This window comes from Puccinia triticina, chromosome 2A (assembly GCF_026914185.1).
Source record: "Puccinia triticina chromosome 2A, complete sequence".
NCBI lineage: Eukaryota > Fungi > Basidiomycota > Pucciniomycetes > Pucciniales > Pucciniaceae > Puccinia > Puccinia triticina.
This window is the reverse complement of record NC_070559.1, coordinates 4,790,871-4,812,851: the sequence shown is the minus strand read 5'-3', so window position 1 is coordinate 4,812,851 and position 21,981 is coordinate 4,790,871. Positions and strand designations below refer to the sequence as shown.

Sequence of the window (21,981 nt, the reverse complement as noted above, 5' to 3'; positions counted from 1 at the left end):
CCACCCATGTTCACCGAGAGGGATCCCTCCTGGTCAACTGATACTCCCGGTTGACTGATACATAGAATAGTTGTCCAGGAGGGATCCTGATACCTCCCGGACAACTGCTTCATACAATTTTTGACTGGGAAGAATCCCTCCTGGTTGACAAATATGTACATAGAACAGTCGACCAAGAGGGACCTCTCCCGGTTGGCTGCTTCATACAGTACTTGACTCGGAGGGATCCCTCCCGTCCAACAAAGACATATGATAGTCGACTGGAAGGGATCCCTCCCAGTCAACTAATACATGGAAAAGTTGTCCGGGAGGCATCCCTCCCGGTTGACTGATAGATAGAATAGTCAACCAAAAGATATCCCTCCCGGTCGACTGCTTCATACAATAGTTGACTGGGAGGGATCCCTCCCGGACAACTGATACATACAGTAGTCGACCGGGAGGGATCCCTCCCGTTCAAGTGATATAGGGAATATTTGTCCAGGAGGCATCCCTCCCGGTTGAGAGGTTCATACAATAGTTGACCAGGAGGGATCTCTCCCGGTTGACTGATACATTTATCAGTCCTCCGGGAGGGATCCCTCCTGGTCAACTGCTCCATACAACAGTCGTCCGGAAGGGATCCCTCCCGGACAACTGTTCTATGTATCAGTCAACCGGGAGGTATGCTTCCCGGAGGACTGATATATGTATCAGTCGTCCGGGAGGCATCCCTCCCGGTTGACTATTTTATGAACCTGTTGTCCGGGAGGGATCCCTCCCGGAGGACTGATACATAGAACAGTCGTCCGGGAGGCATCCCTTCTGGACGACTGTTGTATGGAGCAGTTGACCGGGAGGGATCCCTCCTGGTCGACTGATACATTTATCAGTCCTCCGGGAGGGATCCCTCCCGGTCAACTATTGTATGAACCTCTCGACCGGGAGGGATGCCTCCCGGACAAATATTCCCTATATCAGTCGAACGGGAGGGATCCCTCCCGGACGACAGGTTCATACAATAGTCGACCGGGAGGGATCCCTCCCGGACAACTGATACATACAATAGTCGACCAGGAGGGATCCCTCCCGGTTGACTGATAGGTCAACATGGGCTGGTCAACATGAGTGCCCTTTCATCTAGCCTTATTGACCCCGCCTAGGACGGGAGGGTTTACTACTAGTCAACATGGGCGCATATTCTGGTCGACCTGATGGAATTCCCTCCAAGGGCTTGTATTATGTGTATGGAAATACATCCCCTTGTTGATGACCAATGGGCACCAGTACAGCTCAGGAGCTTGGCACATGCAAATACTGAGCTACAATGCTGAGCTAGCTGAGCTGCCCTGTGATTAATCAAGGAATGAACGTGGATGTCCTGGAAGTCTCACCCTGGATTGCGCATGTCAACTGACAGCGCTTTCTCGAGTTTTTTTCACAGTGCAGGGGGTTCATGATTGAACTTTGCAAAACTTTGGAGCCAAATTTAAGATGGCCTTTGAGAAAAAAAATTCAAAATTTTGGTGAAATGCACAGCAGCAAGAGGTACAGATCAATCAGTCCTATTCATCATCTTCTTTTCAAAAAAAATGTGTTTGGAAACACCTTAAAATGTGTCCTAAGTTTTGTGAATTTCAATGGTGAACACCCCTAGTGACTCTTGTTCTGTTTTTGCTCTAAGTAGGTGTACTTCTTTTGCTTGCCTGCAATTTGCATATCCCTCTAAGAATTTTCAACTTTTCCATCTACTGTGATCTGAGTTTGTTGGTCAATGGTGTTTCCACTGTGAATAAATAAGTGATCCCAGGTGATCTCTCTGGTTGATCTTGATTCCCATGATCCAATTTGCTTCCTTATCATTTCTGAACAGCATCACCATAATTCCCTGTGATAAACACGCTATGGTTCAGGCTCCCCCACGGTTATTTCCCTACTCCCACCGCACAATCATATGCTCTTTGAAAATGCACAATATGGGGCAGTGCTCTCTTGTCCTCCCCATATTTATCTTGGACACCAGATCACTGCAAGAAAAAGTCGGGCAAGTGACAGCAGTTGACATGAGGCATTCTCCTGTGTAACTTCCGTTCTAGCTCCACTGAAGCAGGCATTGGTTGTTTTGGCACAATCACTGTGCTGGTGCATCATGCACAGTGACTGTGCATTGAAGCTTGGTCAACGGGAAACTATGACAAAGGCTGAAGTTCCATCACCAGATCCCTTGGAGCTCTCATATGTCAACTGGTGGCACTTGCTTGACTTTTTGTGGATGATGAATGAAAACTGATTTCTGTAGATCATATCCCATTGACAAAAGCTGCAATTAAACTACAAGAAAAAGTTGAGTTTACAAGGTGTAAAAAGAGTACGTATGTAATCATTTGGCAAATTTGAGTGGTTCCATCGGACCATCCTTTTGTGGAGCCTGGAGGGGCGCTGTCCCGGCCGACCGGATGGTGCCAACCATCGGCGCAATCTGACCAGTCTTTTACCGCTCCAAGGGCAGGAAGGACTTTGCTAAGAGTGATTTGCCCGTCGGACTCAAACCCAGTCATTCCTCCCTTTTGTGTTGGCAGGCGGGTGCCGCCCGGAGCTACAATGAGGCGGGCCGAGCAGCGGATCAGCGGCTGGACAACTTGATGCCACGGCACATTCGAACTTAGTCAGTCCCTCTTCTGAGGGGCGGGCAGGGGCCAGCCTCTGTCTCTGTGAGACAGAGACCCTGCAGGGCCCTTCTCCAGAGAGGCTTGGTTAAGCTCGCGGCACATTCGCACCCGGCCCCAAGTAACGGAATCTCGGCTTCGAGAGCCTTTGAGGTTGTGACTCCGGCAATTGGTTTGGCCCTGCGGCCGCCACCCCCTCCGGGCCGTCGATGCGATACAGAGGCGCTGACCCCCCACCAGCCATCCGGTGGCTATGACCATCAGAACCAACCATGTAGCAGAACATTCCCTCATAACCTTGACTGCATTCAAAGACCCGTTCAGCCACAAATACAGGGCGATGGTGACTGTGTGCACTGAGAAATCTCATAAGGGTACATGTTTGTGTTCACATCCATGTATGCATGAATCAGAGATCCAGGGAATCCAGCAACCGTCGGCTGTCTCTATGTCACATCCTGTGGGAGCCCGTTAAGAATTTCCATGAAAAAAAGCCAGGCTGAGACGATACATAACGAAGATGGGTGAAGCGTTTCAGACACTCTCCATCCCCCCACTTCAGCTCATTCCCGGCCTATATACCTTTTCATTTGTCTGCCTCCATCTTTCACCCCTTAATCATCATGACATCGCCTTCCAAATCATTTTTGGGAGCATTCCTACTCATCGCCCTTTTGCTCAGCACCAACACGGATGCGGGTGGCGTCAAGAACGATGGCACGGCTAAAGTCAAAGGATACTATCCGACTTATAATTCCAAAGTGCAAACACCTTCAAAGATAGATTGGGGTAAACATCAAGTCCATCAACCAAGCACTGATTTTGTGATGTGCTCTTTACTGACACCTTGTCGATTTATTTCGCAGATGCATATACCGACGTCTTATTCTTTATGGTCATCCCAGAAGCAGATGGTACCTTGTCCTTTGACCCTGCACTTACTCGGCTTGAAGGGGAAGCGCTGGTAAAAGATTTTGTCGATGCAGCGCGCAAGCGTACGTCTCCATCATCTCATTCATGACATCGTCAACTAGCCTTGACCCTCATCTGCTATTTCAGACAAAGTGAATCCTCTCTTCAGTACTGGTGGTTGGACGGGCTCACGGTACGTGTTCCCACCATCCACTCACCCGGTCTATTACGTGGCACTTGACCTGACTCCAATCTTCTATCCATAGTGCTTTCTCTAAATTGGCCGCGACCGCTCCTTCGCGCAAGCAATTCGCAGAAACACTCGTCAATTTTGGGAAGAAAAACGGCTTTACTGGAATTGAAATGGACTGGGAATGTGAGTTAAATTCTCCCAACATGAAGTTGACGCGTGTCAGCTCCATTTATTGACAAGTTCGGCTCCATTCTTTTGCAGATCCGAATGGGTAAGTTTTGCCTACGAACTATAAACACAAGTTCCGCTGCTCATTCTGCTCCGACGGCCATTGTCAGTGAAGGGATTGGGTGTAACTCCCGGCTTCCAGAGGACGTCGTCAATTTTGGCTTACTAACTAAGGTAACAAATAATCATGTCTTGCGCACAATTTCTATCCGCGATCTGACACTCATTGACGCATTTAATCATTCAGGAAATTCGCACTTTATGGCCCGAAGTTGAACTTACCGCAGCTGTGAGTGTAACCGGTTTGATTGGCGCCTCTGGTCAAGCTGCCACGCCGAAGGAGACTGCTCTATTGAATGAAAACCTAGACTACATGTGAGCCGGGGAAGACAGCTCTAGGAGTGGTCGCTGGGATAATTTGACCTGACTTAGCATCATGCATTGCTTTTCAAATAGAAATCTCATGGCGTATGATGTTTACGGCGCCTGGTCTAAAACTACCGGTCCGATCGCCCCACTTCATGCCACATGTGCCGATGAAGACTCTGCTCAATCGGTCGAGACCGGATTTCAGGTCGCACTCAAACAAGGTTTCAAGGCATCTCAGGTCCTCTTGGGTATCCCAGGTTATGCCAAGCGCTTCAAACTGACTTCATCCAAGCTGGTGCCTAAGACCGTCGGTGGCCAAACCACGCTCTACTATCAATCAAAATCCCCTTCTGTTGTAAGCCACCTGATCTCACCGCATCCCTCCCAAGTCTTGCTGACCTTTCGGATCCCCTTTGCTTTCTCAAATAGCGCGGAGGAGAATTTGACGACAAGCCAGGTAAAGACATTTGTGGCAACCCCGTAAGTTGGGGCGGGTCGTACCTCGTAACCGAGCTTATCAAGAAAGGCTGGTTGTCCAAGGACCAAAAGCGTGGTCGCGACGGATACAAGCGGTACTTCGATGAATGCAGTGGCCAGGTCAGTTTGCATCTCTCCATCACCTGAGCTCACATTATTCATAATAATCCTTAATCACTGTTATCGTGATCCTCGCCCGTCCCAGCCCTTCCTCGCCAATGACAAATACCTGATTTCGTACGATGACGAGGAAAGTACCATCGCCAAAGCCAAGTTTGCCAAAGAAAACAAAATGGGCGGGATTTATTTGTCAGTCTCCCTAGCCTCTAGTTCCACGTGCTACCATCGACTATGTTTCGCAATTGCCTGATAAAGCTTTTCTTTTTCATCTAAAGCTTCGACACCATGGGGCCGCCGATAGACACTGTGAGAAATGCACGAAAGGTCTTCTCGAAATGAGCCCCGATCGAAAAAGAAGGCTGCCCACGAAAGTCAAATAATCCGGACAATTTTGACCTATCTCTTGAATACATGGTAGTTTTCACATCACCAACCTTATAAAATGCTGTGACTCTCTAATTTGTGATCCGCTGATTGCTCACTTCTACATGAACTTAAATTCTGGAAGCGTATCTTCGTCTCGAGATTTATTCTTGTTCACCGGAAAAACTCTTTTTCATTGATCTCGTTCCTCTCACATATTTACATACATACGCAGCTGTAATGAAATTGTTTAACCTTTTCAAAGTCAATGAATGAACCATCATAGTTCGCCGTCTTTTTGTTTGGTACATACCCCCCCCCCCCCCCGCAATATTATTTCAGGAGAAACATGGGTCCATTGCAAGAAAATGAACTGAAATCAGCATGAGGAGCTGCCCCAAATGGCATATCACTATGTATACTTCTTTAGCGCAATCACAATTTTAATGCCATATCCACACTATTTTCTCATTACTGGTCATCATGAAATGCTTGGGATTGAAAGATATGTGGACCAATAGATAAGGAGTAGTCAATCAATATCGTCAATGTCCGTATCCCACAACCATTACTTGAGCCAGTTGAGGAAGTGAATCCTTTATTGCTAGCTAAAGAAAGAGGTGAAACATTGGAACTTCTAGATACAAAAAAAAACCAAATCCAACATGAAAATAGTCTTAAAAGAATGACAGAAAAATTTGATGAATGATAAATCCAAAAAATGTGTGCTCTTCAATAGTAGTAAGCATTTAAACTAGAAAATGTCAATTAGTACCCAGCACCAGCAGGCGGTACCAACCCCACACATGCCAGGTGGTGCTGGGTACCTGTTTTTTTTTTTTTTTGGAAAAAGCAGTGTGGTACCCGGGTACCATCCGCAATTACTGCTTTCCCCCTCTGTGTTGATTGGGTAACCCCCAGTCCTTGGCCCGCTTTGAACTGCCCTTGATCAACACCGCAACCGCTGCGCTTCGCTGATAAAAGCGCCAAAATAGCACCAAAATAGCGAAGCGCAGCGGCCATCCGCTTTTCCTGGCGCCAAAAAGCGGAAGCGTCAGCGGGTAGACGCTGTTTTCAGCGTCAGCGAAGCGAATATCCCGCTGTACGGATTTTCATTGTTAAATAGCGCAGCGATTTCTTCCCGCTTTTGCTGCAAAATAGCGCAGCGAAAGCGGCACAGCGGCTGGGAGCGCTTTTCTTTGCTTCTAGCAGCTTTTTGCTGCAGAAAGCGGTTCTAGAACAGAGTGCTGCGGCGCTTTTGCCCGCTGAACCGCTTTTTGCTGCAAATAGCGGTGAGAGCGGAGAAAAAAGATTCACAAAAACAAACCTTAACTGGTTTGTGGGCAGGATTATCATAATTTCAGGTAAATTCACCGCTTTTCAGCGCTCAGCGCGCTTTTCAGCGAGTTTACCGCTTTTCAGCGCATAGCGCAGCGATTTTGCGCTTTTTCAGCGGTTAGCGCAGCGGAAGACCCGCTGCGCGCCGCTCAAATCTGTTTTTTTTTCCTCCCGTATCAATTAGCAAAAAGCGCAGCGGTTCACCCGCTGCCAAAATCTTTAGAGAAGCGGGTCCAAAACCGCTACGCTTCCCGCTGTGGTAGCGCAGCGGTTGCGGTGTTGCCTTGATGACTGACAATAGACAGGTCATTGGCCAGGACAGGCAATTGAGAACAGTCCTGGTGCAATTATTGAGATGACAAGTATGTGCTGTTTGTTGGGGGAGTACCCTCAATGACCATGACCAACCTGTTTGATGACTGGAACAGGTCGGTCATTGCTGTTCTGATCATTGATAGGTCCTCCCCTTGATGACCAACCTGTTCCAGTAATTGAGGGGAGAAAATCTTGATGACAAATCTATTACAGTAATTGAGGAGACCTCTTGGTGAATTTTTGATAAAAAAAGCTGGCGGGTACGCCTAAAAGACCTGTGGGACCCGCCAGGTGGTGCCGGGTGCCCATTTTTGGCAAAAAATGTGCAGGTACCAAGGTCTGTTTTGACATTTAAGGTGTTCAAAGTTGAAATCATAAAATTTTCATTACATAAAATGATCATAAAGTCATAAAACTTTCAAATGATGATTTTATATGTACCATTTTTAGAAATGTTGCTCTAATTTGAGTGTTTGGGTGTATATATTTTTTTCACCTCAGAATTTTATGATTTTATGGTGTTATGAGTTTATGCAAGTCAACTTTGAACACCCTAATTCTCTAAAGTTTACACTACAAGTTAAATTTACCCATGGGTCATCTCTTTTATTGAGATTGCTCAATTTGTGGCTCTAGTAATAGGATACTGAAGATAGCCAGAAAGAAGTAATGGCAGAACTTTATCCCAATTAAACTGCACCAAAATGAATGCACTTGGGATGTAAAGGGTAAAATAAAAAAACAGGAGGAAAGCTGAAAAGCTCTAATTATGGTGTTCAAAGTTGATTTATGCAGGCATACATCATAAATTCATAAACTCTTTCAGTTGGATTACATAATCAAACTTGTGCGCTCCCCTGCAAAGAAGGTTTTATAAATTTATGATTTATGCATGCATAAATCAAATTTGAACACCATCAACAAATAGGACTCACAGAATAAAGAGCACTGGAAAGGCATACAAGAGCATCAAGAATTCAGAAAATGAATAAGGGAGTATTCAAGTGAGGAAAAAAATTCTATGAAGTTAAAGGTCTCAATTTATAGAAGAAGAATGGATGGAAAATATGAGACATAAGTAGAGAGGAGGAAGACCTCAGTAATACCTCAGAAAGACACTCTTTTGGAATGAATGAAAACAAAAATTATTTGTTTATCCACTTATTTTCAAACATGTAGTCCATTTAAGGTGTTCAAAGTTGAAATCATAAAATTTTCAATACATTAAAAATCCTTAATTACATTGGCAACTACTTTTTTTGCGCAGCATTTCCCCTTGATTGGGTCTGTGAAAGCTGAGCAAAAAAAAAAGGAGTCATTGATGTAATTATTGATTTCTAATGTAAGGCCGCTAAAAGTCATCCGGACATTTCGACAAAACCATGGTAAAGCGCAAGTTTTCCGTACATCACATTTCCAAAATCATCATCAGAAATGTGAATTTACTCCAAAAGCAGGGCAAAGCCCGGGTCCTTTAGCGGCAGAAGAGACCAGTCCGTTTCCAAATCCGGCCAAACACAATCCAAAACCGTCAGATTGGGCATGTTCCTCAGCTTTGATCCATTACTTTTTCAGTAAAAAATGGTCAATTTTTATATTCTCCAGATTTTACAAAGCCCTCACATTCTCGACCATACCCCAACTTCACCATTACTGACACCAAAATAGGATACACCCGTCTGCAACCCATTGGAAAAGGAATCATCATCTAACCATCGGCCAACACATCTCCCAAAGTCGCAGTCAATACCTCCCAGCGGCCTTACCAGTTCCTTCGTCGAATAGGGAGCTCTTTTCCATTTGGGGGGCTGCAACTCATGATTGGAGCAGGACTTTGCCTTTTGCTATTTGTGAAAAGCAATTTTGTCGCATAGTCACATATGCAAGTTACCACCGCGCTTAATTGCACCTGTCAAACAGGTAGTCCGCACCTCATCCAATCTTAAAGTTGCGCTGCTTTGTAATTATGTTTCATTACCCGTTCAACATGTTTTGGCTTGCTCTGCTTTTACAAAAGTGCATTTGGAAAAGTAAATGTTGTCCAAAAAATTAAGTGAAGCTGTTCAAGACGTTAAACCAAATGCGACTTTTGCACCGCTTTGAAATAAACATCTACAACATGCTCCAGAGATTCCACTCCCTCTCCACCCACCATCCTTCAACCCATGTAATTGACTCAAGCTTTGTCTATCAATCCAAACCCATGTATGTCACCAACCAACCTGAGCTCCTTAACAAGGCTTTTAACGTTTGTCTATCCATATCATCTCCTTATCAGTAGTGGAACACTTGGAAAACCTGTTTCCTGCTAAGGGACAGGAAAAGGAGGGATTTAGTTCTCTTTTTATGCCCTCATCCAGGGCAATCAATAGCCCCAGGCAGGGCAATCCATCCCTTGCAGGCCTTTTGGCCGTCTAGCTTAGGGACAAGGTTGTTATCTGTGATGAAAGAGGGTGCCAGTTTACACCGAGGGATCACGCCAGGTCTGTCAGCCAAGCCTGAACATCTGTTGTGTGTATACATATTGTGATTTGTAAAAAGCTTGGACTCAAAATCGAGTCTGCTGTGCAGAATCATGGTGTTGCATGATCACTTTTTTTCTGCTCTTTTGTTTTTGCCTCATGTCGTGAAATCAAGTTTTTCATGATCATTTCGGCTTCTCTCGGCCTCGCCCCCCCCAGTTGACAATCTTGGCCTCGGCCATCGTAGCCAGGCCCAGGCCGCCGAAATTCCTATCCGAATAGCTTAGAAAGCCTTTTTTTTGTTTCTACACTTTGGATTGTCGGCTATTGGACTCGATCTGCTTGGCAGGAAGAAGCCACCTCCCGGTTCCTCTTCTGCCTCGGAACTCCTAGCTACCGAATATGTGGCATGGGTCCACCACCGGCTGAATTGACCGTAAGACTGACTAAGTTTCAATTCCTTTTCCAATTAAACAGATGCATAACTGATTTCTCTCATTCTTTTGGCCCCAGATGATCGATTGCAGTACAAGTTTCAAGATCTTTTACCCAAAATTGAAAACATCTAACAAAGGATGGTCGATGATCAAATCCGACAAGAAATGATGCTGATGATTATTCGAAACGTTTGCTTCCTTAGTGGCCAATCCAACTAGTCCTACCAACCTCCAGCCATTGCTCACTACAACTACTCGCAGCCCCAGAATCAGTACAACAACACCCGTCGCAAGCGCCTCCGCATAAAGAGGACAATGGCTAGCTGCATTACCAGGTCCTCGCTCAGAACCTGGAGACCATCAAGGCCTGTTCGCCACTCCCTCCCCAATCACGCTCCCCGCGATCGCCAACGCTCGCCCCAGCCCGCCGGCAGTCTGCATCATGAGCGCAGCTCGGCTACGACCCGGCCTGTAGCCTTGGGGCCGAGGAGACCCTCAGCCCAGCCGACCAGCATGGCTGTCTCGAGGCCTGCGTCGCCCAGCTCAGCCGGTTCCTCGGTGACATCCAAGACTACTGCAACCAGCTCATTGAGGTCTGTGACGGCTGTCTGGCGATCAAGAAGCGCAGGTGCGCACTGTGGACGCTCGTCAAGCTCGCCGCGGACGCCTCGCCCCTGACGCCCTCCTCTCCCCCTCCCCCTCCTCTTTCTCCTCCTCCCCCTCATCATCATCCTCGGACGACGGCTTCGAAGCCACAACCAGAAGCCCCACCAAGCCTCATTTCAAGCCCGCACCTGGTGCCCGGCCGACAGGCAGAGACAAGCCGAAGACGCCCCAGAAGCCCAACAAACGGAAGAAGGCCCGTTGCCCGCCGCCTTCGCAAAGGGTCGGCGGCGCGCCGTGGGACTCGGACGGACCCCTCCACAAAGCCGACAACAACCCCGCTGTCCGTGCTAGGCCACGCAAGAAGCCTGGACAAGGAGCATCGGGCCAAATGTGCGACCGCAGAGTGATGGGCGCGTTGGCCGGAGGAGCTGCTGGAGGACTGCTCGGAAAGAAGCGGTACTATTGGTGGCGCTATCATGGGCAGCTTACTCAAGGATGCCATGAAGAAGAAGAGCCACGGCCACCATTGGTTGCTCTTCCTTCTTTCCTCTCTCTATGCCATGTCCCTCGGCCTTCCTGCCATGTAAAATAATACAAATACAAAATACCCGAGTTCCTTCCCTTTTTTAAACCCAGCAAACAAATTTTTGTATCAAACCAAACAATATAAGATTGCCGGCTTCAAAATGTATCCTTCTGGTTTAGCCAACCTTCAAAAGATCACTCAAACACATGCCACTGAAAGTAAGATGTTTGTTTACTCAGTTGGTAGAGGAATGGAATCCAATGTGTAAAGGAAATGATCAGGTTCTTCAACTTGGCTGAGTTCAAGAAAGGTGGGCTGCTTGGCCCTTTGAGTTGGTACAAATGCTGCTTGTATCATTGCAGAATACATATTCAACCAAGGCAGTTGTAGTAAAATACAATTTTCTTGTGGGTAGGAAGGATTCAAGCTTACAATAGGCAAATCATGCTAATCTGAGGTAAAATTGGCTGATGGCTTGGTGGAGGCACTGTCGGAATTGTTGATGGAACCGGGATGGGATCTTGATGAACGGCCGGGCGGATGATGGGATGGGTGGGATGGATCGGCCTCTCAACCAGTCTCAACCACAGCCTCAGGATATCGCCATCGCTGGATCGATGACGTCACAATCCTGAGGCCCTGAGGCTGTGTGGCAATATCTACGGCACAAACTTCTGCACAGCAGCTCAAGCGCATAACTTTATGCCGCAAAAATTTTCCTTTGGTCCAAGCATTATTCAAATCACAATACAAGACAGTTTCTCTGGTGGCTCTTTCTTGCGAAGCAAGTGACAAGGCAGGGGTGCGCTTGTCACCAGGCAGTAATTGCCAGCCAAGACATAAACATAGCTTGAAAACAAGCATGGCATCAATTGGCTCGCAGGCGTGCTCATGGGGGAAGTGACATCTTCATCCCAGGCTTATTTAGTAGAAGCATGCTACTTCCCTTGGAAACACCTTGAAATTGCAACACAAGTAACCTACGGCGGGCCCTGCTACAGTTGATGATCCGGACCTGGCGCTTTATGTGGGACTTCATGGATCGTCGGGCGGCCTGCTCAACCTTGGCATAGCGCTAGTCGGTCTCAACAAACCGCTTCTTGAGTGTGGCGAGCTGGTACATGCGGACTGATAGGTTCCTGTCGCGGTCCTTGCGCTGGCGGAGCAGATTGGGGTCGGCCTCGAAGGCCAGGATGGCCTGCTTGATCTGGGCCGACAGCCAGCAGATGTCGCTCAGTTGGGCCAATTCGTCTTGGAGCTGCTCGCGGTTGGGGTCCGAGGAGGCGTCTAGGGAGCACTTGGACAGGTCGCTCATCTTGTTGATCATATGTCGAAGAGGTCCTCGGTTAAAGAGACTTAGGGGGGCCTTTGAAGTGCCCCCAAGGAGCGCAATGGGACCTCGAGCCGACTGGCGTCATTTCCATCGGCGGCTGGTTGATTGCAGGTTGATAGCGGACAGATCAAAATCTCAGATTGTTGTTTGTGACGGAAGGACCAGGATGAGTTGATCAAGAGGATTGATTCATTCACATTTTCCGATTCAATATGTCCGAGGGCTGATTTGATCACAGAGCTGTAATTGACGGGCAGGATATGAAGGACCCAACAGTCAGATGTGTACCCAATCGCCAAGCAAAAAAAAAGAAAAATTCAAGAAATATTGATTGAAGAAAAGTTGTAGCACCTACCTGCGAAGACGTTTCAGCTTGTTCATGTCTGAAGAGTTATAGTCCACGGCCTGCTGGGACCAATTCATCGGGTGTTTCCTTGGCCGGGCGGCTTCAAAAATTTGGGATAGGAAGACTGGAAGGTTTGGCTACCGACTGCTCTTGATCGGAAAAGGAGTCTTGAGCTTTGGGCTCAATCAGAAAACATCTTGGGACAAGAATTGTGACAGCTTGGGTGACCACGAAGGTACCGAAAAGGGTGACAAGACCCGCAGGGATCACATACACCCACAAAATACACAGTTAGGGCCAGCGCAGGCCTTGGTCGGGGGCGGGGCGGGACAGTGATTTGAGGCAGAGGAGGTGCAGGGACAGGTGGGGGTGGCTGCAGGCCAAGCTGGGCGGGCTCCGGGAGCCGGCGGAGAAGTGCAAGGAGGCCGGGGATTGCGCACTGGCGGCCAAGCCCAAGCGGGAGCTAGCCGAGGACAATGAGGTGCTCAAGCAGGGTTGGCTGGTGGTTTTGGCAAGATCTTGAACCAACAGTCTGTTGGAAAACCATCCGATACAGTCAATACAGTGTGTGTGTGGCAGGATGAATGGTACAAGTGATTTGCTTACACTTGGGGTTGTGTTCGTTGCCGTACTCGTCAATGAGGAAGACGCTGGCGGGCTGCGAGGTAAGGGAGAATGCAGAGATAAAGGAGGACCCCAAGGAAACTATGATGATGATGATGATACATACAGCTTAAAGTGGCACTTGGGGAGTGCTCATCTGGGGCAACGGTGGCGAGGCGTAGGATTTGGTTGTAGAGGCCGTGGCAAGGCTTTCCGCTTCTGGATTGATCAGCAAAGCCTTGTTGAGTACCTTGTCTGAGGTTTTTGAGCCCGTCGGTTACACATTGCTACATATTTGGGCCTAGGGGAACAGTTGATTGGCTGAGGGCGGTGGCGGATACCAACTTGGCCAGTATGTCTTGTGTGGTGTGCATGTGGCTTGTGGGATCTGGGGGATGGAAGCAGGGGATGTGTGTTTGTGTTTACCCCAGGGTGTCCTCTGCTGCTGTACTTCCAGCGTGTGGTTTGCCCTCATCCCCCTCCGCTGTTGCACTTGCACAGTTTGAGGGGCTAAAGAGTGGGCCCCCCACTGGTCTGTAGCCTTAGCTGCGGGCTGGGGGCCTTCACGTCCATCCCTTTTGACCTGTGCACTTGACATGGGCTGGGGGGTGAGCCTGTGGACACAGCGCTTCTGCTGATGCTGGGGGGCTAGGTTGAGATTTTTTTTATCATTAATTAGGGGAGATTTGTGTTTTTTTGAATGATTTTTTGTAAAAGGGGAAACCCTTGATTTTTTTCCTCTCATTTTTTTTATTTGTAGGGGAAACCCTTGAATTTTTTTTTGCGAGTCGGAAAAAACTGTGTCTTTAATAAACTTGGATATTTCTTCAGTGGCTGTGAGGGAGACTTTTCAATAGTGTCTGAATTAAACCTGATCTTAATGCACAGTCTGAGACAAGCAGCGGCGAAGCCGCCCTAAAAGTCTAGTTATATGTAAAACATTATTATTTTGGCTAATCTTTTGGAAATCAACTGTTCAGGTTTATGACAGTTGACTTACAAAATATTAGCCTAAAAAAATGTGTTTTACAATATGTAATTATAGTGTGTTTTTATGATTACACTATATTTATCATGCTAACAAACGCGGCCTTACATGTATGCCATCAAGGTAAGAATATAATACAATCACCATTAACAACATTGCAGAGAAGCCTTGTTGATAGGAGGCAACAGAAAAAAGAGGAAGAAAAAATGACAAATATCTGTTATGCCAGTCATAGCTCCAGGGAAGGCCAATTCCATTTTCCATATCAACAGGAAACCATGTTCCTTCTGTATGCTCATCATCCACATGAGCATCCATTTTATCTTCCTCATTGCTGATAATTAGTTTGATGGTATGATGCCTTGGATCTTTACCCAATATCTTCCAAATCCTGTCTAAATCTGCTGCCTTAACCTGCATGTTTGAAAAAGGGGAAAAATATCTTAGGAATACATTGTTAGTTGACTGGTAACAACAGAGTTAATAAGTGATGTTGGAGTTGAGCAAGATTTATTAATAGAAGGAATCACAACCTGGGTGCTTACTTTGTCAAGTCCGTGTAAGCCTTCAATATGTAGTTATGTGGCTTGTCCTCCAATACAGCCAATTATCTTGATGATCAAATAGGAAAAATCATCAGCAACATAAAAAATGACAAGCAGGCTTCAGGTGCCCCGCCAACATCAAGTATAATGCTGAGGATTGATTGGACAAGATTGTGTATAAGGCCAGTCTGCCAGCGCGTCACTGCAGAATTTCGGAGGATGAAGGGTTTTTTGATGGAGACTTGGTGGTGGTGATAGTATGGGAGGTTTAGAGGAGAGGGGGGCCTGGTGTCCTCCTGTCAAGGGTGTAGTTCGGATAGGTAGAGAGGGTGGGCGTGGACTGGGGGAAGAGGGCGGGGTATTGGTGGAGACGTCGAGGCTGTTAATGATCTCAGGCATGGCATTGAGAAGGATGGAGCTTCTGATGCGGCCGACAACGGCGAAGTAATGAGCAATGTTGGGATCTTTACTGGGAGCAACGGCCTGCCGGACAATGGCGGGCTGCAGGTGGCTGGTGACAAAGGCGGCAACGACCTGGTTGTTGAGACGCAGGTCTCCCTCCTCGCCTCGACCAGGTTGAGAGAAATGATACGGAGAGTTTCTTGCAACAATGGAGAAGAGGGGTTCAGGCGTAAACCCACTAACTCAGGGTTTTGGAGGAGCCTGAGCCGCGCGTGAACCCCCCAAACTCCTCAAAAAAACTGTGCAGAAACAACAACTTTTAAGGAATTCCGTCTACATTCTCAATCAACTCTACGGCCTCTTTCCCGACGGTTGTTAGGATGCTCTTGTGCGCCGCAGATTGCCCGGCGCGTAAGGCCTGATGTAAAGCTTGTAGCAGCTCGACGTCCATTGGCTGAGTGTGCAAATATCCTTAACGCTCATCCCGAGCGTGTGGCGTAAAGAGGCCCCTCCCATGCTGAAACTGTGGCCTAGGACTGCCGGGTAACCTAAGCAATGAGCAATGTTGGGATCTTTACTGGCAGCAACAGCCTGCCGGACAATGGTGGGCTGCAGGTGGCTGGTGACAAAGGCGGCAACAACCTGGTCGTTGAGACGCAGGATCATGTGGGCGGCCCGCTGCGACTCGGCGGCCAGCTGGAGTGTTTCAACAGACGCGGGGGGCTTGCTGAAGTCAGGGCCATCCTTGATACAGGATATGCAAAGTCTAGCAAGCAGGGAGGTCAGACTGGGTGGTCCTGCTGAGCTAGACGGTCGTGCAGAGCACATCAGCAGTATTGGGCCAGTCGGTCGGCTTGCTGATCCCAGGAGGAGACGGCTTGTTGAACGCGGAGGTAATAAGGATATGGTTGATGGTGACAACATAGTCAATCCAAAAATGCTTAGAACAGGGCGAAAAAAAGTTTGAAAATCAGCATAGGCTCAAGGTAATGTGGGTTGCAATTGGGGGTGGGGGCAGCTAAGAAATGGGTTGGTCCGCTCAGTTGGAAGGTTTTTATAGCTAGGATTGATGGGTCATGAGTCAGACTCGACAGGGTTTATTTTGCATTTTTTTGGGTGGACTGGTGGTGTCTAGGCTTACCCTTAGCATTAGGGGTGTTTTGTCTTCTTGACCAGGTCAATCAGTACACCCTGACGGCGACAAGTTTCATGGACCTCTTGGTAGAGTGCTTCGTAGCTGGCATTGATCCCTTGGAACCAACCAGATAGCTGAGTTTTGGTTTCAGCCAGAGTTTTGGGGGGATTGTTGGCGAGGAAGGGGTAGGCCAGGTTCAGTGGTGAGCGGGATGGGCCTGTGTGCTTGTCATGCTGGGGCAACGGGCGGCGTGATTTTGGGCCTGGTATGAGTTATTGTGCCCCGTGGCAACAACAGCCCGTTGTGTGGAGTGTGGGTTGAAGGGTGTGGCGTCGAGGGTAGAGGCGCCACCAAGGCAGTTACGATAGCGTACGTGGCCGTGGTCTGGGTAAGCGGGTGGTGCGGTGAGATGGTGCCTGCAGGTATATAAGGAGGGATTTGGGATTGATTGATCCGCAGGGGATTTGGTTTTGTCCGCCCCCTAACTGCTTTGTTAGGCCCTCCCTGGACAGTTTACCAACCGGCCCTCTTTTGCTTGTTGCTCCGGCACAGCTGGAGGGTCATCCATAGGGCCTTTGGGGATATTCAACGTGCCAAGCAAGAATAATGGGGCATTTTTTGCCCCATTTTGTGAAAAGGAAACACCCTAAAACTTAGATCTACAGGTCTAGAATTCTGTGGATTTAAGAAAGTGGGATAATTTTGACTAAAAATAATCTTTTATTTCAATTCACATTATTTTTATTTGCCTTATTAAATCTATTCCCCAGGCCCAAAACATAGGCAATGTGTATACATTGCCTTTGCTTTGTGTCTGTTGAGTGATTGTTCATAATTATTTTTATTTACATTCTTGTGCATCTTATGGAGAAGGAATAATTCAGCACGCCTGTGAAGCACATATAAAAAACTTGAAAGATGCTTCAGCCTCACACAGAAGAAATCATTTCTTGAGGCTGTTTTACAGCCAATATCTAGATGTCAAACTTGCCAAAATTAAATAATTACATCTTTGTACAAAGGTGGGATGTGTTGTGTGAGCCTGTGTCTCTTATGTGACAGCAGGACACAAGGAAAAGAGGGGGGAATAGTTTGGATTTCTTGGGATAAAGAAATACAAACTGAGAGAGAAGAAGAGAAAGAGAGAGAAAGAGAAGATCAGGCCTAGACTTTAAGTCTTTATTAATTGATCTGGGCTATTCTCAACCTGGAAAATTTGGATGCCAGCTGTGCCAGGACAAAAAGAGTGCAACAGCCTCCAATCACAACAAGGAAACGTTGGTGGGATTCAGAAGTAGGGTTACTACTCTGCTCTGATTTTATAGGTCTTTGTCAGAGACAACCTTTTGATCTTTGATGATTGAAAGAGTTAAAGAAATGAAGAAACAATCAAGAGCAACAGAGTTTCACTCTGGATAAGCAAGTTTCAGTGAAAGAGTTTACTTACTGTCAATATCCTAGGTGCCTGTGACGGTAGGTGTACTGAGAGCGTGGTAATCTATTTGGTGGTGATCCTGGGCTATCTGGGGTGTGGTTCTGGTGTGCTGAAGTCTGTAGATCCTCCTCAGGAAAGGGGGATCCTGAATTCAAAAATTTTCACAGTTTGCTTATGTAATTACATATGAACATGTGGTTTGGCGCGCCTGGTAGCGCTGACATGTCACAACTGCGCATGCGCGCCACAACTCAAGAACTCAGGGAAGGAGTATAGTTACAAAGAATTGGTAAGTTGTAACTAGGGTTAAAATTGCATGAGGAAACGGAATATGAAGTCAAAACAATGATATCTCTTAAGATGAAAAAGATATGAAGTAATTCATATGTAAAAAGTAGAAAAAGGCAGACTTTAGGTCAGATGTGTTGACTCTAAGGCTGACATGTTGTGACACTGTCTGAGATCTTGACTGTGACATTTGTCACAGACTTTGTAGATAGGCTATGTAGTTCTCTTTCCTCATTTCATAAGTAAAGTAGCACATTCTCTGAGTCTACTTTCCAACAGGATGCTGTCCCCCAGGGACCCTCCACAAAAGGGATTGTCCAAGTTTGGCCCCACAATCATTTTTCATAATTTTCTGATATTTTCATTCTAGCCCTTATGCGCTACAGATATCCTCCCAGAACCTGGTGGTGAACAGATGCACAAGCAGGTCTCCTGAATCCTACAGGCCCCTTTTGGATGCACCATCATACATGATAAATGTTCAGGCCCCGTTTGGACGCCCCAAATTCCGTTATAAGTCGCGCGACTTATAACCGGGGGTGCTCGGGGTATAGCACCTGCTTTATTCATGTTTGGTGCGGCCAATAATATTGTAAAATTCATCACCCCATATTGCAGGCCATTTATATCCCCAGCCATTTCGGAAATAGAGTTCCTGACCTCTATTTCCGGGTGATATGTGGCCATGGCCCGTACTACACAACCTATCGATGACCGGTCAACCGCTCATCAAAGAGGACACAACACCTATTGATGACCGGTCTACCGGTCATCAAAGAGGAAACATCACACTCTGGATGGCCAATTGGACAGGCCATCCAGAGGATACAACCTATTCACCTCCGGATGACATCAAAGAGGACTTCAACTCTTGATGACCGGACCAGTCCTCGAGAGGGACTCAATGACTGGTTGACCGGTCATCAAGAGGGACTCTACACCCTCTTGATGGCCGGTCAACCGGTCATTGAGAGGGACTCTACACCCTCTCAATGGCCGGTCAACCGGTCATCGAAGAGGACCTCACCTCTCAATGACCGGACCAGTCATTGAGAGGGACCCAACACCCTCTCAATGGCTGGTTGACCGGTCATCAAGAGGGACTCTACACCTCTTGATGACTGGTCCGGTCATTGAGAGGGACTCTACACCTCTTGATGTCCGGTCAACCAGTCATTGAGAGGTGGTTCAACCTCTCAATGACTTGTTGACCGGGCATCGAAGAGGACTTCACCTCTCGATGACCGGTTGACCGGGCATTGAAGAGGACTTTCCCCTCTCGATGACCGGACCAGTTATTGAGAGGTGTAGATTCCCTCTCAATGACTGGACCAGTCATTGAGAGGTGTAGAGTCCCTCTTGATGACCGGTCGACCAGCCATCGAGAGGGTGTTGGGTCCCTCTTGATGACCGGTCAACCAGTCATCAAGAGGTTGTAGAGTCCCTCTCAATTACCGGACCAGTCATCAAGAGGTGTAGATTCCCTCTTGATGACCGGACCAGTCATCAAGAGGGTGTTGAGTCCCTCTCGATGACCGGTTAACCAGTCATCAAGAGGGTGCAGAGTCCCTCTCGATGACCGGTCAACCAGTCATCAAGAGGGTGTAGAGTCCCTCTCAATGACCGGTTGAGCAGTCATTGAGAGGGTGTAGAGTCCCTCTCAATGACTGGTCCGGTCATCGAGAGGTGCGAAGTCCTCTTTGATGACCGGTTGTCCGATCATCAAGAGGTGAAGTCCTCTGGATGGCCTGTCCAAACGGCCATCCAGAGGTTGTTGTGTTCTCTTCAATGACCGGTTGACTGGTCATCAAGAGGGTACACATTCATGTACTCCTTTGAATTACCTGTTGAACAGGCCATCCAGAGGGTTGGTTGTGGGTATTATGAAACTGGTCTGGTTGGGTTTGCCAAACAGACCTGTAATAAGTGGACTCCAGAGGTGTTCTGGAGTGGATGCGCCAAACAGGCAAATGATAAATTTGTTGGCGGTTATGACAACCAAAATTCATTTTGGGTGTTATGTATTTTATTATGCAATTTATAATATCACACCAGGTGTCCAAACGGGGCCTCAGGTATATGATTCACAAACCCTGGGAGTCCTAGAAATTTGGTAGAGATGGGGGCCAAATTTAGGGCTGCACATGATCAGTTTTCCCTTTTAGCATGTATAATGGGTGCCTCAAAATAGGGCCTTAATTTGCCTGCATTTACAATAAACCAACAAAGTGGATTTCGGGATGTGTTTGAATCTATTAAATTTTATCCTTGTAATTACCCCTGTATGTGCTGTATTGACCAAGTGAAAGATAAATTTATCTGTTTTCAACAACGGTGGGTAGTTATTGCTACAGTAACGCGTAACATAACAAGAACATAACATTTTTGGCCGTTATTGTTATTGTTACCAGTAATGGCAGTGTGATATTGATATCGCACCAAGAGTTTTTTTTTTCACGACGGCTGTTACTATATCTGAGCGCGTAGCGACAGATATTGGGCGAGATAACAAGCAATAAAAGGCCAAAATAGAGCCAATTTGGCCTTTTATTGCTCAATAATGTGTTATCCGCTGGATAATGCGTTACTTTACTGGTACCGGCCTCAAAAAAAGAGGCCTGTTACATTACGCGTGATGCCGCTGTTCGCGCGGTACTGCTAACAATAACGGCGCAAAAAGTAACAGTGTAAGACTCAAAAGTGGTTGTGAAACCCTTTTGCTGAATGGAGAAGGGGATGATGGAGGTGCAAACTCTTCCCTTCTACAGTTGCGCAAGGCATCCTAACCTACAGCCTTGCCCGCAACAAGACATTTCAAACGCGGGCCGGATCTGTGACTCTGCATATGAGCATTATGTCATGTAAATGACATTTTTGAGCTCTTTGGAGCTTGTGGATTCCAGTTCTATGAGGGCTAAGGTTTCTGACCAGCCAATTTTTTTTTGTGGGGGGCCTCACATTACAGACACTGGCCCAAATACTTACTGTAAAGCCATATTTATGGGCTTACATATGCTAAAGCCATATTTATGTATGTGTTACACCTGTAATCCCATACATTAGACCATTGGAGGACCTCTGATCCCAGTGATGACCGGTCAGCCGGTCATCACAGAGGCAAGGATACAACCTCTTGATGACCGGCTGACCGGTTATCAAGAGGGTTTATCCTCTTTGATGGCCAGCTGAGCGGTCATCAACAGGGGTAAAACCCCTCCCAATGGCCGTCTGTGACCGGTCATCGACAGGTTTACAACCCCTCTCAATGGCCGGCTGTGACCGGTCATCAACAGGGATACAACCCCTCTCAATGGCCAGCTGTGACCGGTCATTGATGGTTGCTTGCAGGAGCGCAGCGGATGGGGGCGTAGTCCATGGAGCGGCGCGCCCAATGACTCCCAAACCTGCCACCAGCAACACGCCGCCCCGAGGCGGCGCACGAGGCGCGGAGAGGCACAGCCGCAGTAAACCCACCCACATGGGAGGGATACACCGGCAGAAGAGCCCGGGCCGGAACTCAGGCAGCTTTCCAGATCGCCGTGCTTCAAGATCAACACCGGACGATCGCTGTCAAACTGCCGGAGGTAATTTTTTGCATTTTTTTGCCACACCTCTTGCTATGACGGACCAGATGAAAGAAGCATCCAACCACGTCAAACGACTGGCGCAAGCAAGCGCAGAAGACACCCCCGACCTGGACGAGCCACTGATACAACGCGAGATCGCCGAGACCTTGACCTTGAAACCTCAGAAGCAGAAGAAGACCAAGGCCACAGCCCCCACCAACCGTACAACAAGGTCGTCATCAAAAGCCCCTCCCGAATCGAGGCCTCTAACAGAACAACCAACCCCAAAGGAAGGCCAGTTGGCAACGATGCATCTATTACGCTAAATGTAATTAGCACCGCTAAAACT

At 47.5% G+C, this 21,981-nt stretch overlaps 3 protein-coding genes across 3 annotated transcripts; 2 read left to right on the top strand and 1 right to left on the bottom strand.

The window, feature by feature from the left end:
• Positions 1-3,268: 3,268 nt before the first annotated feature.
• PtA15_2A519 (uncharacterized protein) lies at positions 3,269-5,283 on the top strand (the record flags this gene model as incomplete). The annotated part of the gene is made up of 11 exons (XM_053166546.1): positions 3,269-3,434; positions 3,512-3,640; positions 3,705-3,750; positions 3,824-3,933; positions 4,012-4,021; positions 4,089-4,152; positions 4,226-4,353; positions 4,435-4,702; positions 4,777-4,944; positions 5,030-5,133; positions 5,220-5,283. The coding sequence occupies 11 exons, from the start codon at positions 3,269-3,271 to the stop codon at positions 5,281-5,283; spliced, it is 1,257 nt and encodes a 418-aa protein (XP_053017757.1).
• A 4,891-nt stretch (positions 5,284-10,174) lies between these two features.
• Positions 10,175-11,057, top strand: PtA15_2A518 (uncharacterized protein; the record flags this gene model as incomplete). The annotated part of the gene is made up of 2 exons (XM_053166545.1): positions 10,175-10,487; positions 10,612-11,057. The coding sequence occupies 2 exons, from the start codon at positions 10,175-10,177 to the stop codon at positions 11,055-11,057; spliced, it is 759 nt and encodes a 252-aa protein (XP_053017756.1).
• A 3,782-nt stretch (positions 11,058-14,839) lies between these two features.
• Positions 14,840-18,531, bottom strand: PtA15_2A517 (uncharacterized protein; the record flags this gene model as incomplete). The annotated part of the gene is made up of 6 exons (XM_053166544.1): positions 14,840-14,872; positions 15,242-15,372; positions 15,787-15,952; positions 16,035-16,148; positions 16,424-16,576; positions 18,529-18,531. 6 exons carry the CDS (start codon positions 18,529-18,531, stop codon positions 14,840-14,842), a joined length of 600 nt encoding a protein of 199 aa, XP_053017755.1.
• Positions 18,532-21,981: the final 3,450 nt, after the last annotated feature.